At 37.0% G+C, this 18,788-nt stretch overlaps 1 protein-coding gene across 5 annotated transcripts in view; it reads right to left on the bottom strand.

Annotated features, from left to right (window-relative positions):
* LOC107684070 (low-density lipoprotein receptor-related protein 8-like) overlaps positions 1 to 18,788 on the bottom strand; it is a 201,177-nt gene that overhangs the window by 7,257 nt on the left and 175,132 nt on the right. For 4 of the 5 annotated variants that reach the window (XM_016480246.1, XM_016480264.1, XM_016480229.1 and 1 more), the window contains exons 11-17: positions 15,856 to 16,083; positions 14,855 to 14,973; positions 13,874 to 14,013; positions 8,258 to 8,399; positions 5,174 to 5,326; positions 4,650 to 5,030; positions 803 to 877 (exon numbers count right to left, since the gene is read on the bottom strand). In XM_016480246.1, coding sequence (XP_016335732.1) covers positions 803 to 877; positions 4,650 to 5,030; positions 5,174 to 5,326; positions 8,258 to 8,399; positions 13,874 to 14,013; positions 14,855 to 14,973; positions 15,856 to 16,083 — 1,238 coding nt within the window. The remainder of the gene's footprint in view (positions 1 to 802; positions 878 to 4,649; positions 5,031 to 5,173; positions 5,327 to 8,257; positions 8,400 to 13,873; positions 14,014 to 14,854; positions 14,974 to 15,855; positions 16,084 to 18,788) is intronic. The other variant, XM_016480255.1, reaches the window with a different exon arrangement.

Raw genomic sequence — 18,788 nt, 5'->3', positions numbered from 1 at the left:
GTATTTTAAATTTGTAAAGAAATTGAGTGAAAAGAAAGACAAAAAAAAATATATAATAAATAAATAATAATAATCCAGCGGCAGAGTTTACAAAAACTGATACATCGATATCCATTTCACTGCACAATGCTGTTTCTAGGCAACAAGCAAATTCATGTTTAAATTCATACTCATACAAATAATTCCTATTTAAATGTAAGATGTTTACTTACTAAGTAATATGAATCATATTTTTTGGTTGATGAAAAATCAATAAAAATGTGTCCCTGCACATTGTCTACCATGCCGGAATAACAATTGACAGATTATTCTGAAAAAGCTTTTACTGGTTTATTCGAGTTATCTCTAAGAATACATATTTATTATTAAAATGTTTTATGCATCATGTGTTTGCAAAGTGTAGAAAATGGATTTGTCGCACAGAGGGACAGTAACATCAGATAGCAAAAATATGAGCTTCACATTTCTGCTTTTCAACCCTTTGATATGACAGCCATAAAGACTTTCATTCTAAGAGCTATACTGTAAGTTTTTCTTTGTAGTTTTAACAAACTCAAAATTGAGTTCAAATTATTTCTGGAATAAATACCATGCTGTCGACAGCACTTAAGTTGTATTTAACCTGGAATATTAAGCTAAATGGAGCAGCAGCAAGTTTATAAATGGCTAGTTAGGACCACCATAAGTGTCTCCAAAGCAGGTAGTGCACATAAAGCTCAAGGGCAAAAGCTGTTCATCTACTGAGTGAACAAGCCTGAATTCAAAATGCAAGATAAAATGCTTGGTTAACTTTAATACTCACCTATTGGAATGACTATACCCAGAACCGCAACGGTTATATTGCTACCAACGAGGAAGTGGTCATTTCCACTGCCAGCTGAAACAGAAAGATGAAGAAAGAAAGACAGGCAACAATGAGGGAAAAACAAAGAAAGACTGTATTAACTCTATATTTAATCACAAGATCATAACAGATCCTGTCATCTGCAGTTTAGTAAACAGCACTGTATTGTCCACAATTATTGAACGTGAGCAAATGAAAACAGATTTTTCTATTCCAGCATCAAAATAAACACCGACTGAGGTTGCAGCATGTAACAGGTATGTTTTCACTGCCATTTTCATTTAAATGAATCTTCTCCGGTTTGTAGAGTGAAGTGTCCATTTACACTGCTATCTTGCTCAAGGCAATATATTGCTATTCATATACAGCACTTTGCTTTGTGCTGTTGCTTTCCCTTTTAAGGTTTCTGCTGAGCAGTTGTTTCCACCATATAAATCCCACCTCAATCTCACAATTAGCACGTGGCCCTCCATTAGCTACAGTATAATTAGTGTCTGATAATGGAGTCTGAGCCGGGAGATTAAGAGGACTAGTTGGTACAGCATTGGCATCCAGATACAGACAAGACAGCCTGAGGGCTTGTCGGTAGGAAACAAAAGAAATGCAGTGTATGTAGTAACAACTGCACATAAAGGGAAAGGTAATCAAGAAAACATATTATCGGTAAGGGGATCCTCTTAAAGCTACAGTGAGCGTGTTATTTATGTGATACCAGTGACATGTGGGTTTCCATGGCAAAACTTCATTTGCATCATCTGCTACTGTTTGTATATAGTGTGTAGTTCCTGTTTTAAATGTTTTTTTTAAGTTTCTATTCAAAGAGCATTGAATTTTTCTTCAAGCTTAATGATTTATTACATCCATAAAATCATTATTCACAGACAAAAGACAAGGGAGTGTATCCAAACTCATTAATGTGGAAATGCTTTTAGTACAAACAATTGGCCTGTAACGGGTGATGCTGACAGCACTGAATACTGCTAACACATGCTTCAGAAATTCACAACCCAAGGTTTTATGATCATTTTGCACAATATGTGATATATTTTACAAATCTACTACAGGTACATTCACAGCTGGTGTGCCTGGCACTTAAAAGCTACATACACCAACGTTCAAAAGATTGTGGTCGGTACAATTTCTGCAATGTTTTATGTGTTAATGAAAGAAGAGTCTTATGCTGACCAAGGCAGCATTTATTTGATTAAAAATACAGTTAAAATGATAATATTATGAAATTTAAAGAACTGTTTTCTATTTTAATTCAATAGCCATCACTCCAGTCTTCAGTGTCACATGATCCTTCAGAAAGTATTCTAATATGTGACCCTGGACTACAAAACCAGTCATAAGTAGCACAGGTATATTTGTAGCAATAGCCAACAATACATTGTATGGGTCAGAATTATCGATTTTTCTTTTATGCCAAAAATCATTAGGATATTTAAGATCATGTTCCATGAAGATATTTTGTAAATTTCCTACTGTAAATATATCAAAACTTAATTTTTGATTAGTAATATGCATTGCTAAGGACTTAATTTGAAAACTTTAAAGGCGTTTAAAGGCGTGAATTTTTTTGCACCCTCAGATTCCAGATTTTCATATAGTTGTATCTCAGCCAAATATTGTCCTATACTAACAAACCATACATCAATGGAAAGCTTATTTATTCAGATTTCAGATGTCAAATTGACCCTTATGACTGGTTTTTGGTCCAGGGTCACGGACTCTGCTCAAGAAACACTTCTTATTATCAATGTTAAAAACCGTTACGCTGCTTAACATTTTTGTGGAAACTGCGATTTCTTTCAAGTTTAAAAGAATATTAACAATGTAAAGGCCTTATTGTCACTTTTGATCAATTTAATGCATTCTTGTTGGAAAAAAATCTTAATAAAATAAATAAATAAATAAAATAAATCTTACTGATCCAACAGCAGTGTTTAAAAAAAGAGCCACATTTGTAGAATTCTACAGACAAGTTTTTGTCTTCATAAGCAAGCAGCCATAAAAGGCAGAAAGGGTGCTGGTATAATTCATCACTATACTCAGTGCAGCAATTTACAGGTTTTATCTAATGGAGAGTTTCACCATGTCTACCGTGTAATATGCTGGCAGTCATAAAATATTCAAGAACCCAAATTTATGGTTAGCATCAAGAATGAGCACTTCTGTGCTTTGATTATGGGCTGAGAGGTGTAAAGGCTACTAAAATGTTGGTTGTTTTTCCATATTTTTAGTCTCGACAGACAACCTTTCGAAGACTTTCGGAGGGATATCATGGATATAGATCCTATTACTGAAGTCACTAATGCCTTTTTTCCTGCTGTGTCCAGGTGGCCGTGTACCTGAGTGTCCCCAGTCAAAGCCCAGAGGCTGTGGGGGGGTGAGAGTGAAACACTGAGTGTGGAGAGGAACAAGGCTGAGGGCAATGTTCATCAGTCAGGGCTGGCTGCTCCTCTCTCTTCACTGACTGCTCTCTCTAATTTAGCACAGATACACTTTGGGACCCTGGGCGACCACTGCTGCCTCATCTATCACTCTCAAGTGGCCCAGTGATGCTCGGCAAGCAAATTCCACCACACATTAACTTTCACAGACTCTGAGAGGACTACTGTATGAGTACTGAAAGAGAGCAATTGTATAAGCTTCAGCTGAATATCAGTGGTGATGGAATTCAGTAAAACAACACAAGTTCAATACAGGAAACACAACACAATATCACACGATATTGCTCTTATACAACAGTCCTATGAATATTTACATAAAGGTCAATGACATCAAAAGTTTATAGTCTGTAAGATTTTTACATTTTTTTGAAAAGAGTCTTTAATGCTCACCAGTAAAAACAGTAATATTGTGAGATATTACCATTTCAAATAAGTGTTTTCTATTTTAATATATTTTAAAATTGTTATTTATTTTTCAGCAGCCATTATTTCAGTCAAGATTTAAATTTTTTTTTTGAATTAAGACTTTTATGCTCACCAAGGTTGCATTTATTTGATCAAAATACAGTAAAAACTGTAATATTGTGAGACTTTATTGCAATTTCAAATAAGTGTTTTCTATTTTAACATTTTAAAATGTAATTTATTTTTCTGATGGCAGAGCAGAATTTTCATTAGTGTCATCATTAATCATTCTGATTTGGTGCTCAAGAAACATTTCTTCTTATTATTAATGTTGAAAACAGTTCTGCGTAATATTTTTCTGGAAACAGTGATGCATTTTTTGGGGGGGATTTTGTGCTGAATAGAAAGTTCAAAAGAACATAAATTTTTTGAAATAGAATTTTAATTGGCTTTGTTGGCACTGTCAACTTTTGAATGTCCATGATAAAGAAAACTCTACTCTTTGTATTCATGTTGGTTTCATATGGTTTAGAAAAATATTTATACCATATTTAAGAAAGGTTTCATTTGTTTGAACGATGCTAAAAATGTCACAAGGTGTAACCATCAAGTAAAAGTAAATTTTTTCCTAACACCTTGAATACACCTTAACCATTATTTTCAAAAAAGTTAATGAATGAAGGTTAAAAAGTATTTTTACAAATACAAATAATGATTAATTCAAAATTTCATTACATTTTTGAGGAGCTCAATCACATGAAATTTTACAACCGGTTTTAAAAAATATTTTTTTAAAGAGCTGTTTTTGAAGCATACTCTTCATAGAAAAGATGTACTCAAGTTATTGCATTACACTGTATATTTGCATTGTAATATAATTTTGAATAAAAAAGAAGCAGACAAAAAAAGATCATGATATCAACACAAAAACAGAAACGGAAACTCACCGCGATGAGAGAGATTGACATTGGCCCCTTGTATGCTGTTGCCGTGTATGGTTGTAGACGTCGGTCTGTGATCTGCTGTCGTCTGGGTGGAGGCTGGCTGTTTCCCTGCTGCTGTAGTGCTGGACTGAGTGGTCACTGTGGTTGAAGTGGCTGTGGAGTGTGTGCTGGTGGAACTATGCGAGCTGGAATGAGTGGTTGTGGTGGGGCTGGTGGTGGTTGTACTTGATACTGTCGCTGTAGGTGTAGTTGTAGAGATTGTACTGATTGTTGTAGGTGTATCTGTGTTTATAGCTGGAGTAGTGGTTGTAGGAGTCACAGTAGTAGAAGGTTCTGGTGTTGTAGTAGTGGTTGTACTTGTCGTTGTTGTTTTTTGGGGTTTGACTACAACAAACAAAACCGATATAAGGAGTCAGCTGACTTCCTGCCATCTCTTGAGTTAACTCCCAAACCTGAATCAGGTTACGTTTGTTTCTTTAAAGTGTATAGTATGAGTAAACTTGACCTAGGGCTCTGTATTTTGTTACCTGTCACACAGCGGCGCATGTCTGGGCCCAGTTCCATGTTGTCGGGACAGGCACACGTGTACTTGGGCGAGTGGTCTGTGATCTGAGGAGCTCTGAGGCACAGGTACTCACAGCCGCCATTGGGCAGACTTCCCATGTTGCATGTGTCTGGAGCTATAGGGAAAGTCACAGTTTAATTCAGATGAATTAGTCTCTGGATTGGTTGCATAGTAGTATATATGAGATCATACATTAAAATATTAACATAGCAGCTGAACTATTAAGATGCATTCAGGGTGACAGTGACCAAACACTGGAGGTCGTTCATTTTCTGAGAAAGCTGTACCACATGGAGTTTGGAAATAAAAGGTCCACATTTTTATTCACCTCAAAATTGTTTTCTATGCAGCTGCCCATGGGTATAAAGCGCATACAGTAAGATATATTAACCAGTTAAGAAAACACATTAACCAAAGCAAATTTATGTTTATATTAATTCATTATAAGTCATTTATCACTTAATTTATGTGGTTTTGAGCATGAAAAATTATATAAATATAAATATACACTACCATTTATAAGTCTGGGTGCAAAAGTGACAGTAAAGACCTTTATAATGTTACAAAAATGTATATTTCAAATAAATGCTGTTCTTTTGAACTTTCTGAAAAAAAAAAAGAAAAAGAAATGCATCATAACCTCCATAAACATATTACTGTTTTCACCATTTATAATAATAAGAAATGTTTCTTGAGCACCAAATCAGTATATTAGAATGATTTCTGAAGGATCATGTAACACTGAAGACTGGAGTAATAGGAATAAATAACAAATATATTAAATATATTAAAATAGAAAACAGGTATTTTAAATTGTAATAATATTTCACAATATTACTGTTTTTTATTACAATATTGCAGTCAGTATTCATGCTTGTCTATTGTAATGTGTCTGGCTTCCTAGAGTATATGTAAAAATGCATCAAAAAGCATCAATTATTTGGCTTGAGGAATAGTTATATTTGTACTTAAACATAATAGATTTAATACATATGTGACCCTGGACCACAAAACCAGTCTTAAGTCGCTGGGGTATATTTGTAGCAATAGCCAAAAATACATTGTATGGATCAAAATGATCGATTTTTCTTTTATGCCAAAAATCTTCAGGATATTAAGTAAAGATCATGTTCCATGAAGATATTTTGTAAATTTCCTACCGTAAATATATCAAAACTTAATTTTTGATTAGTAACGTGCTTCATTTGGACAACTTTAAAGGCGATTTTCTCAGTATTTTGATTTTTCTGCACCCTCAGATTCCAGATTTTGTATCTCGGCCAAATATTGTCCTATCCTAACAAACCATACATCAATGGAAAGCTTATTTATTCAGCTTTCAGATGATGTATAAATCTCAATTTCGAGAACTTCAAACTGACTGAGCTTGAACAACTAGAATCATTTTCTTATGTTATTGTCAGTTGAACAATATAGCAATGTAGCGCAATGGAAATCTGTAGGAAAGGTTGTTAAGCTCTACAAACACTACTCAGAAGATTGTTTTTTACTAAATAATATTTTAGCTTAAATAATAATGTGTAGCTCTTTCTTACACATTCTCATAAAATCGTGTTTGGCAGGGATGCATAACTGATTAATATTTCACTCAGAGGCACTTGAGATATAAAAAGCAGTTGGATTCCATTCTCAACATTTCTCGTTCAGCGTAAGTGTGTTTTCCTGCTTTCGTTTGCATTTTCAGGGCAACATGTTTAATTTTTTGATTTAGATTTAAATAGCACTTCTCATTCATTAATGTGAGGAGGCTGTAAATGGGTTCTTCTGCTGGAATGCTGCACGTGGTCTGTTTGTGATAAAAAGATGAAAACAAAGAATCAAAATCTGCACACACATACGCACACTGCTTCTTTCATTTTCTCTGCCTGTCTCTAGAATAAAAATTCACCATAAATATGCTATTCACTAATAGAACTGCTATTACTGGGGAAAAAAACAGAGAGTCAGCAAAGATTTGCCTCTCATTATTATAACAATGCTAAAAAGGTGACACTGTGAAAATAATACTGTTCAAGCATTGTTTCTATTAGCTCCTGAAAGGCAGAAATAATTAAACAGGCTTTTTTTTTTTTCCTGCTGTACCTTTAAGAAACTGACTCTTTACGTGTGAGATGAACAACAACGTTTTTTTCTTCTGCTTAGTTTCAATAAATTATCTTTGTGGACAGGGGAGGAAGTTGAATTCTCAGTGTTTTCACAGCACATCAAAGTCTTTTATCTAAAAGATCAGGAACAAATTGATTCCTCATGATATGAGTCCTCTAATGCATTATAACATCCATCACTGGCTATTGAGCTCAACAGATAAAACAGACTGAAAGTTACATTATTTTTCGTGGCGTACACGTGCCCATTACTTCGTATAACTGATGTTGAATTATAAATAATGTAAAAATAAAATGTATGCCAGCTTTTGAAATAGTAATCTAATACTCAACAAATTACCAGCAAAATTGCTAACAAAATTTAAGCTTTTAAGAGATTTTATAACGTATCTTAAAAAATCTGAGCAGAAAAAAAAACAATGAGGTAAATTGAATTGTTGAATGAATCAAATGTATTGGACCAACACTATCTGAATGAGAGAACATCACAATAAATAGTTGCTAGGGGAGAAAAAAAGCTCTTTATTGGAAAAACTACCCTATTTTTGAATTCATTCTACTAAAAAATGTAGTTAAGAAAACCGCTACATTTACCTAGTTACTCTCTGACACTGGCCAGGATATACAGATATACCCCCGGTTTCACAGTCAAGGCTTAAGCCTAGTCCCCGACTAAAATGTAAGTCTGAGCTGTTTCAACTGAAAGAAACTTGCACTGATTGATCTTGAAATGTGTCAGTGCCCTTGTTTTGTCTCAAGATGCACACCAGTAATGTTTTTTCTAAGGCATGTTTATAAAAATTACTTTAAAATCCTAATTGAACTATGGCCTAGTCCTGGCTTAAACTAAGCCCCGTCTGTGAAACCGGGCCTTACAATGATGTAAAGTGATCTCTATCTGTACTACACTTATTTCTCACCTTGAGGCTGCCGGAGCTCGTGGAACACCACCACATCCAGTGGGTTGTTGAGATGTTGAGCCAGCATTGCCACATCATGCCCTGTCAGCCGGTTTACGCTGTAGATGGCCTCATCCTCCAAGTCTGTCCAGTAAACTCGGTCCTGTAGAAACATAAAATGTGAATTCTACACAAGCAGGAGCTATTGCACTCCTGAGGTTCAAGCATTACAATATAGCACTTGCAATGAAAACACGAACTGATAATATGTAAATGCATGTCTTGAATACAAGTAGCTTTGTATAAAAGTGTGGAAACAAGAATAAATGCAAATTTGTACAAGTTTCATGTTAGTTTTATGGCCAGCTTATACTACTATTCAAAAGTTTGGGGTCTGTAACATTAGAAGTCTCCTATGCTCACCAAGACTGCATTTATTTGATCAAAACCACAGTAAAACAGTAATACTGTGAGATATTATAATTCAAAATAATTTTCTTTCTATTTCAATATATTTTAAAATGTAATGTATTCTTGTGATGGCTGAATTTTCAGCAGCCATTACTCCTGTCTTCAGATCCTACAGAAAGCATTCTGATTTGGTGCTCAAGCAACATTTCTTATTATTATCAATGTTGAAAACAGTTGTGCTGTTTAACATTTTCTATGGAAACTGCTACAATTTTTAGGAATTTGATTGAATAGACTGAATAGAAAGCTGAAAAGAACAGCATTTATTTGAAACATAATTTTTATTTACTGCCACTTTTGATAAATTTATTGCAACCTTGCTGAAACGACATATTATTTCTTTTGAAAAAAATCTTACTGACCCCAAACGGTAGTATATATAAAGAATGAATAAGAAGTTAAATACATCTTTATATATTTTTTATACTTAAATCACATCTTGTCTCACCTAGGGCAACAAGTGACTACCATTCACATTATTCTCGGGTCTTTTATTGTGATTCAGTGAAAAATGGATAACGATAAATAGGACAAAATAGACACTTGAATAGGGAAAAAATCACAACCAAGCAGGTATTATTCTGTAGGGCATGTATTTTTTTTTCTATGCATGATGCAAGACACCAAAAAAGGAAAGAAACGGGAGCAAGATGACAATGAAGATAAAGGCTTCTGTGTCTTTTGGACCAGAAAGGTTTTTCATCAGACTAATTAAAGCTCGCAGCTCTATCTCTCCTTTGTATCTTCACCTACATGAGTCTGAAAGCACGCGCTCCACTGTCTGACAATACCACTTTCAACATTCTCCGTCTGCCTCCCTCCTCTGATCAGTCCTTATCAGCCGCTACAGAAATATTGCAAATGTGCATGGTGAGGTGGTCTGTTACTATGACAACCTGAGATTCATCTTCTTTTCAAACGGATGCGGAAATGGATGAGGAAGTTCGGGAGGGGGTGTTTTTGGGGTAACAAAAGAAAAGGACTCGGGGGAGGGCACAAAAAAAAAAAAGATTGAGAGGACTGAGCATGCCCAAGTGGGCAGCTGTCTCCGAGTATCAGAGGATGTTTACAGAGTCATGCTTCTTTGGAAAGGTCAGGCTGCTGGATCCCAGTGGAGCGCCGTTAGGTGCTCCTGCTGGTGGCTGTTGATCAGTAGGACTCCTTAACCTGCACTAGACAGCATTCAAATTCTGCCGCATTGCAGCTCTCATCTAACGCACAGGCCACAAAGGCACCATATCTGATATAGATAACTGCTTTAATACATGACACAAAAGGCTGGCTTCTAACATCCAAGTCTGAAATTTGTACTCCTTGAGCGAGGGGAGCATCTTTATTAAAACCTTTCATCAAAGTCTTCGCTTCATTTGGTTAGGAGCAACTATCCCTGTGGAACTGGATTGGTCTTGACATTTTCAGTGCTTCCTACTAACCAATAAAATAATGTGAAAGCTGGTGTGGAGATATTGGTCTGTTTTATGAGACAGGGTAATGTAAAGGTCACATATCGTCTGAAAAGGTGACAGGAAAATGGAGGATTTCTAATATGTAATTTGAGTCTGCTGCGTTGGAAGCCAATATGTGGTGTACAGCGCTGTCTTCTTTAAGACACTAAAATAATTTCCTTAGTTCAATAAAGCTCTCTGCCATACCATGCTTATTTACAGTAAACCAGTGAAATATTATTTCAACTTAAAATAACTGTTTTCTATTTTAATATACTTTAAAATGTAATTTATTTCTGTGATGGTAAAGCTGAACTTTACTCCAGTCTTCAGTGGCACATGATCCTTCAGAAATCATTCTAATATGCTGATTTGATGCTTAAGAACAATTTATTCTTATTAGCAATTTTGAAAACAATTGTGCCGCTTAATATTTTTGTGGAATCCATGATACATGTTTTAAATAATTCTTTATTGAATAGAATGTTCAAAAGAACAGCATTCTTTTTTTTGGTAACAATTTAAAACACTGGGGTACCACAGGGCTGTGTGCTGAGCCCAATCCTCTACTCCCTTTTCACCCACGACTGCATACTTGTGCATCTTTCTTGGACCCTCAATACCTCCATACTGATCAAAAAGGCACAACAGTGCGTTTACTTCCTTAGGAAACTAAGGGGAGCTCACCTGTCCCCCCACATCCTGCTGAACTTTTACTATTGCACTATTGAAATTGTTGCACTGATGATGTGCGTCAGGTCTTCAGAAAGAACAAGAGAAGAAAGGCACCAGGCCCAGACAGTGTGACACCAGCCTGTCTGAAAACCTGCGCTGACCAGCTGGCCCCCATCTTCACACAGATCTTCAACAGATCACTGGAGCTGTGCGTAGTCCCCTCATGCTTCAAACGCTCCACCATCATCCCCGTCCCAAATAAACCCAAAATTACTGGACTTAATGACTACAGACCTGTGGCTCTAACGTCTGTGGCCATGAAATCATTTGAAAGACTGGTTTTGGCTTATCTGAAGGACATCACTGGACCCCCTGCAGTTTGCCTACAGAAAAAACAGGTCTGTGGATGATACAGTCAACATTGGACTGCACTACATCCTGCAACATCTAGACAGACCAGGGACTTATGTGAGTATCCTGTTTGTGGACTTCAGCTCGGCTTTTAACACTATCATCCCAAACCTCCTCCTGCCCAAATTAACTCAGCTCTCCGTGCCCACCTCCATCTGTCAGTGGATCACCAGCTTCCTGGCAGACAGGCAGCAACTAGTAAAGATAGGAAAATTCTCATCCAGCACCCGTACGATCAGCACCCCCGAGGTTGCGTCCTCTCCCCACTACACCAATAACTGCACATCTAAAGACCCCTCTGTCAAGCTCCTGAAGTTTGCAGATGACACCACACTTATCAGCCTAATTCAGGACAGTGACGAGTCTGCTTACAGACAGGAGGTTAAAGAGCTGGCTGTCTGGTGCAGTCTTAACAACTTGGAGCTGAACACCCTCAAAACTGTGGAGATGATCGTGGACTTCAGGAGGAACCCCCCTGCTCTCCCCCCAATCACCATCATGGACAGCACTGTATTGAATCTGTCCTCTGCACTTCTATAACTGTCCGGTTCAGCTCCGCTACCAAATCTGACCTCAGAAGACTATAGAGGATAGTCCGGACTGCTGAGCGAATCATTGGTACAACCCTCCCTTCTCTCCAAGAACTGTACTTGTCCAGAGTGAGCAAAAGGGCTGGCAAAATCACTCTGGACCCCTCACATCCAGCACACTCCCTCTTCGAACTGTTGCTGTCTGGGCAACGCTACAGAGCACTGAGCACCAGAACGACCAGGCACAGGAACAGTTTCTTCCCTCAGGCAATCCATCTCATGAACACTTAACAATAAACGTGGAACACACAACACTATTATACATTATTTATTTAACACACATACTTATTTACATTTCAAATTTGCACATATCATACCTGTACATACATAATTGTCTATATTATATATTGTGTTTTTGCTATTTTGTATATTATTCTTTTTATTATCTGTGTCCTGTCTTGTCACTGTCATTCTGTTGCACTGTGGAGCTTCTGTCACTAAAACAAATTCCTGGCAATAAAGCTCATTCTGATTCTGATTCTAATTCAAAGCATTCTCACAAACTGCATCACAGTGTGGTATGGCAACAGCACTGTTTCGGACCAGAAAGTCCTTCAGCGGGTGGTGAAAACTGCCCAATACACCACTGGTGTCGGACTACCCTCCTTCAAAGACGTTTACCACAAACGCTGCCAAAGGAGAGTGAGAAGTATCATCAAAGACTCTTCTCATCCCAATCACAGACTGTTCACTTCCCTCCCATCGGGGAGACGTTATAGGAGTCTTCGCTGTCGCCCCAGATAAGAAAGTTGTCTACATTTAGTATTGTGCAACACACAAAAGAGTGACGATCAGTTCAACACACATTGAGGTATAGAAACCCCTAATGATTAAAAAAAAAAAAAAAAAAAAACTGCACTGTACTGCAATAACTTGTCTGCACTCCTCACTCACAATGTTCTTACATGTTGCATTTCATTGGCTCTGTACTTATACTCTGCACAGTGACAATAAAAGTTGAATCTAATCTAAAAAGTCTTTACAATCACTTTTAAACTATTTTTTGCATCCTTGCTGAAAAAAAAATTATATTAACTGTGAAAAAAAAATCTTACTGATCCCAAATAAATAAAACTATTCAATGAAATTATTATACTATTATTATCTCATTAACGTTCAGTTCTTCACATAAGTGTAAGAAAGACGACTTTCATGGTGTTTCACTGAAAAATGAATGCCATATGGGTTTGGAATGACATAAAGGTAAGTAAATGATGAAAAAAAAAAAATAGAAAAAAGGGAAAAGGGAAAAAGGCATTTCGTAGTTTCAATTTCCGTTACTTAATGCTATTTTGTTCACTTTTAAGCTGTCAACTGCCAAAACGAAATGTGTACTTGGAGAAAACAAAATGTAATTTAATTTTGAGAAATTATGCAATTAAAAATAATGAACCAAAACAATGAGCTTACTACTGGAATTGACTCCTGCACCAAAGACTGCACAAATGTTTCATACAGAAAGATTTGTATACTCCTTTAAGCACATCTACAAAACATCCCTAAAGTTAGAGGGCAGTTTTTGGCTGCATTTGTCTCCTACTGTTTTGCAACTTCTTCAGCCAAGTGGAGAACTTGGCTGAAGTACTTTAGAACCAGCCTCAAGGATACTGCAGCAAAGTAGAGGTTCATTTCACATGTGCCCTGGACAAAAGTAAAAGAATGAAGAAAACACATTGTTTCCTTTTTCTAGGGTTTGGCCTCAGGGTGCCCTCTTACTGAGCTGGCTCATCGACTGGCCTAATGAAGGAAATTAGGTGATCTATTGTTTGGGCCGGGTCCTGCCTTCAGGTGCCTTAGAAGCTGCCAAAGTAAAAAGGCTTTTTAATTTGGTTTGTGTTGTTGGCTGGTGCCATAGCCATACATCTCTTGGCAAGTGTTACTGTCTCACAGTTAGACCCCTGTTCTCCAACTACACGCTGTGAGCAGAAACATGTTTATGTGTGCATTATGAAGCCAAACTGAGCGTAGGAAGTTCTTGCCAATGCAGCTCCATCTGTGCCTGCATGAATGAGTACCTCAGAAAATTATTTGATAAATTTGCTTGCCTCAAAAAGAGTCAGGGCAAAGGGATGTCCAAGATGATCCATGGAGGACAGCAAAACTCTACGGTTGTCTCCATTTAGGTCCACACTGGAGATCAAATGAAGCTTGGAATCCACCCAGTAGAGTCGTCTACTAGACAGATCTGGAAGAGGAAAGATATTTTAATGGAACATATAAGTAGCACTTTACTAATACAACAAATGCTTTTAATTTAACATGAGTGGTCAAAGGAAACGTAGAATAGTGGAAAGTACCTGAAGGGATAATTTATATTTCATAGTGTATGATTTTTCATATTTCAAGTAAAAAAAGTCAGTTGGAAATGAAATGGAAGGCACAATTGAAAAAAAAAAACAATGACAAAAAAGCCGCTACACAACGCACTTCAAAATCTCACTGCTTTGCAAGGTTACTTTTCCCATTATAAAAGTATTTTGTTTCTAAACAGACCTAGCAATTCTCAATTCCACCTTTTTTGTCAATATCTTTTTTTCTATCCGTCTACCATAACTGCTTTTTCAAATGGCTTTCATGTTAAGCAAGCCAGAGAAATGATGGCGATATTGACAGCGTTGCTTGAGCAATTCCATTTAGTTTTTCCCAAACTGACGGGTGATTGATGAGAAACAATGAAGGTGAATGATTCAAAGCCCTGTTGGCCACAGGAGGCTGCTCTTCATTATTAACGCTCTTTCTTCTCCTTCTGCCTCACTCTTTCTGGGTTTGTTTGGTCTTTCTCAATCCTAATGTTTTTTTCCCCTTTCTCCCCTAGTATTTTGGTTGATGTCTCTTGTAATGATGGCAAACGCAGCTCTCTTGTGTCTTGCTTTTTGGTATGATATGCTTTGATTTGCTCTCTGCTGTTTCTCTTTTATCTTTTGTTGTCTTTTCTGCTATTCTCCTGTGTGTTTTTCTCTATTTTGTCTATATTTGATGATTTGAATGGAAAAACTGAACCGCAAAACTTTCAAATGGTGTTTTACCGAGCGCAATCCCATTGGGCCACTCGATCCTCTCTGAAACCAGAACTTGTCGATCCACTCCGTTCATTCCGGCTTTCTCGATCTTGGCCAGCGTTCCCCAATCTGACCAGTACATGAACCTGAGGGGATCAAAACAAACAAAATGTTCATAATCAGAATCATGGACAGATCTAGTGGTTCTCAACCTTTTTGACTCCACTTTTGACACCATAATTTTTCCAATTTGTTATTTACTGGATGAGGATTAAAAATAAGGATTCTAAAATATCTTTTACTCAATTTCCACTTTAAGTCATCTTTGAAGCTGGTGGGAAAATCTGTGGAATACTGCATTTAATGTACTGCATTTAAGTACTTTAATTATCCAAAATTCCTATTAAATGTAGGGGCAGGTGATATATAACATTTTGTGAATGACATTATTACAATTCTGCACAAATTTGTGGAGCTCTTGGAGGAGTTCCCTTTGTTTGGGCCACAAAAGCTTCATGTTACCAAATAAACCAGATGCAGTTAAGTGGAAAATTAGAAAGCTCCAATGGCCTTGAAACTTCAACGCTCATCACCTGTCAAAAATCAAGATGAATATGTGAGAGTATGCTCATTAAAAAAAGTCAGTACATAGCTCCGGTTCTATAAGAGTGAAGTGGGCACTTTACCCACAGGCAACAATTAGTTGGTATGCTGACCAGCTTGAGACTCATTTGCATGTTTTTCATGCTCTTCTACTTCTGTAATATGGTGAAAAGACCCCTGAGGGGAAAGATTCATCATGATGAACGCCAGTAAAAGAAAATGATACATACGAAGTGAAGGAACCTTTGACAAGGCTTTCAAAAATCTTGGGGTGTTGACACATATCATGCAATGTTCATCATATTTACGTTATTCATTATTATTTAATGCAATAGAGGGTTTGAAAAGACTGGTGGAGGAGGCTTAATATTTTCCTTAGGGTGTTGAGAACCATTTTTGGCTGATTATAAATATTATATCATTACCCTTGTCTTGGGTCAACGGCGATGGCACGCGGTTCCCCAAGCTCTGTGTCGATCAACACCTTCCGTTTCTTGCCATCACCAGTCGCGACTGAGATAGTTTTGTGTCCAGAGTCGGTCCAGTAGATGTTCTTATGGACCCAGTCCATTGCTAAGCCCTCTGGGGAATGTAGCGCAGTGTCTATGAGCGTGATCTGCTGAGAAGCATCGCTGGCTTTGTTGATGTATGCACTGAAGAGGAACAAACACACTGTTAATCTACATCCACAGCATTTAAGCAGATGTATCTATCTATTCATAAACAATCACAAGATATTTGATGCATCCACCAGATTCATGGAGAATAAGCACAATATAAATAGCTGACACTCCCAGCTGTTGTTTACGTACACATAGGCAGCAAAGTGAGGCAACATCTGCATATTTCTCAGAGAACAATTGTAGGACAAAATGGCTGTGACTTTTCCTGTCTCTGAAAGTTACAATGACATACAGTGAAGTAGATTTGATTGCTCTTTGAAGCCTGGTGAAATCTGATGTGACTGATCTTATGATCTAGCTCTCATGAGAGAGTCATTATCACTTTGGTGTCACCTGGGTTATTTGACAAAAGGTATTCCATTTAAATACCCATATACATGTGCAAACAATAACTTTCACAAGTAGCTGATGACAAAAATGTTGCCATAGACATTGTTGCAAATACAAACAAAAATCCAGTAACAATATTTTGTGCTTTTGGCTTGTCTCTACCCCAGTGTTTCTTACTTCTTGAAATACTAACAAATTAGCATACTTTCATGAACATAAAATATGTAAATAAAAGATAACATTTTGTATTATATAGACCAGTGTTTCCCAACCTTTTTGATTTTTGAGTGGACTTTGCTGTTCCGATGAGCATGAACGGTATACGAGTGGAGTGACTGAGCGCACACGCATAGAGCGGGATAATACGGCACCCCGGTTGGGAAACACTGATATAGACTACTATTCAATCAAAAGTTTGGGTCAGAATCTTTTCTTAAAGACATAAATACATGAAATGATAATGATACATGAAATTGATCAAAAAAAGTAAAGCATTTATAATGTTACAAAATATGTCTATTTAAAAAAAGCTGTTCTTTAGAACTTTCTATCCATCAAAGAATGTTGTTCAACATTGATACTAATGTTTTTTGCATACCAAAGCAGCATATTAGAATGATTTCTGAAGGATCAAGTGACACTGAAGACTGAAGTAATGGCTGATTAAATTATTTATTTAAAATGGTAAATGTTTGCAGTTTTGCTGTTTTTACTGTTAAAGTATCCTCTTTTTACTGTACTGTGTTACTGTATTGTACAGACGTGTATTTTTTATTTAACTGACAAGGCATTATTAAGATCTATTAATGCTAATCAGTTGCCCATTATCCATATTCAATTCATACTTTGAACAAACCAACCAACAAATAAACAAACAAAACTCTGTTGCTGTGAAAGGGAAAAAAAACGTTTGTTTGTTTATTGTATGCCATTTAATCTTTGAGTTTCATTAAGGGATCATGTTAAAAATGAAAACTGGTTATTGGTAGAAATACCAGCATTGAAACCTTGTAGTTTCAAGTTTCAAATTTTAAAACACTTACTTCAAATCTACAAAATATTTGCTTTAAATTTCAAACAGGAAAAGGCACCCGTTTCACCTGTCACTGACAGTGAGGAGGTGCTTTCTGTTATAACCTGGTAATTTTCCATTTGCAGTCACCTAGTGCCTTTAACAGATGCAGCTTCAACAGCCATCACAATGGGTCCATCTCCCCTTATAAGACCGCAGGACTTTGAGACACTCTTTTCAGAGAGGATCTTAAGTGAATCACAAGGACAGAGGCAATAGCAGTCAGGGAACATTTCTCTTATGCTTTCATCGGCTTGACTAGGAGCTCTATTAATAGGAACAGGTCTCCTGGATCCTTTCAAACACTGATGATTCACAAATGATACAAAACAAGGATAAAAAAAAAAAAAAAAGCGAAAGTGACGTGACGTGGCAAAGTATGGTAACCCATACTCGGAATTAGCGCTCTGTATTTATCCTATCCAAAGTGCACACACACACACCGTGAACACACACCCGGAGCAGTGGGCAGCCATTTTTTGCTGCGGCGCCCGGGGCCATACTCGGAATTAGTGCTCTGCATTTATCCCATCCAAAGTGCACACACACAGCAGTGAACACACACACACTCCGTGAACACACACCCGGAGCAGTGGGCAGCCATTTTTTGCTGCGGCGCCCGGGGAGCAGTTGGGGGTTTGGTGCCTTGCTCAAGAGCACCTCAGTCATGGTATTGAAGGTGGGAGAGAGCACTGTACATTCACTCCCCCCACCCACAATCCCTGCCGGTACGAGACTCGAACCCACAACCTTTGGGTTACGAGTCCAACTCTCTAACCATTAGGTCACGACTTCCAATAAAGAGCTATGCACTTAAACAGAAGTGACTAAACATGATGAGATGGTCAATATAATGTGACGTCAACCGTACAGTGGCATTCTTTTTTATATTCATTATACTGATAGTGATACAAGATACATATATAAATACATGACTACAGTCAGTTATAGACCAAACCCATCAGCTACATGACATGCATAAATTGTAACATTATGACATCCTTGCATTTCAGCAAAAATTTCAGTAAAATGCTGAACAATGTGACACAATCACTGCCAATCACATATTTCACTGATTTAATTTCACTGTAGACAGAGCTACTCAGAGCAATGCAACAAAAATATAATAATAATAATAATAATAATAATAATAATAATAATAATAATAATAATAATATAGTATTGATAAAATGTCCTGTTGCTTATCACTTGCTGCATCATGCCGGGTTACGACACTGTGTGACAAGTTAAAGTGAGTCAAAAATCTATCAAA

Source organism: Sinocyclocheilus anshuiensis, unplaced genomic scaffold, assembly GCF_001515605.1.
Source record: "Sinocyclocheilus anshuiensis isolate Anshui unplaced genomic scaffold, SAMN03320099.WGS_v1.1 scaffold629, whole genome shotgun sequence".
In the NCBI taxonomy this organism is placed as follows: Eukaryota; Metazoa; Chordata; class Actinopteri; order Cypriniformes; family Cyprinidae; genus Sinocyclocheilus; species Sinocyclocheilus anshuiensis.
Note: the sequence above shows the minus strand (reverse complement) of the source record. Positions and strands in the feature narration are given on the sequence as shown.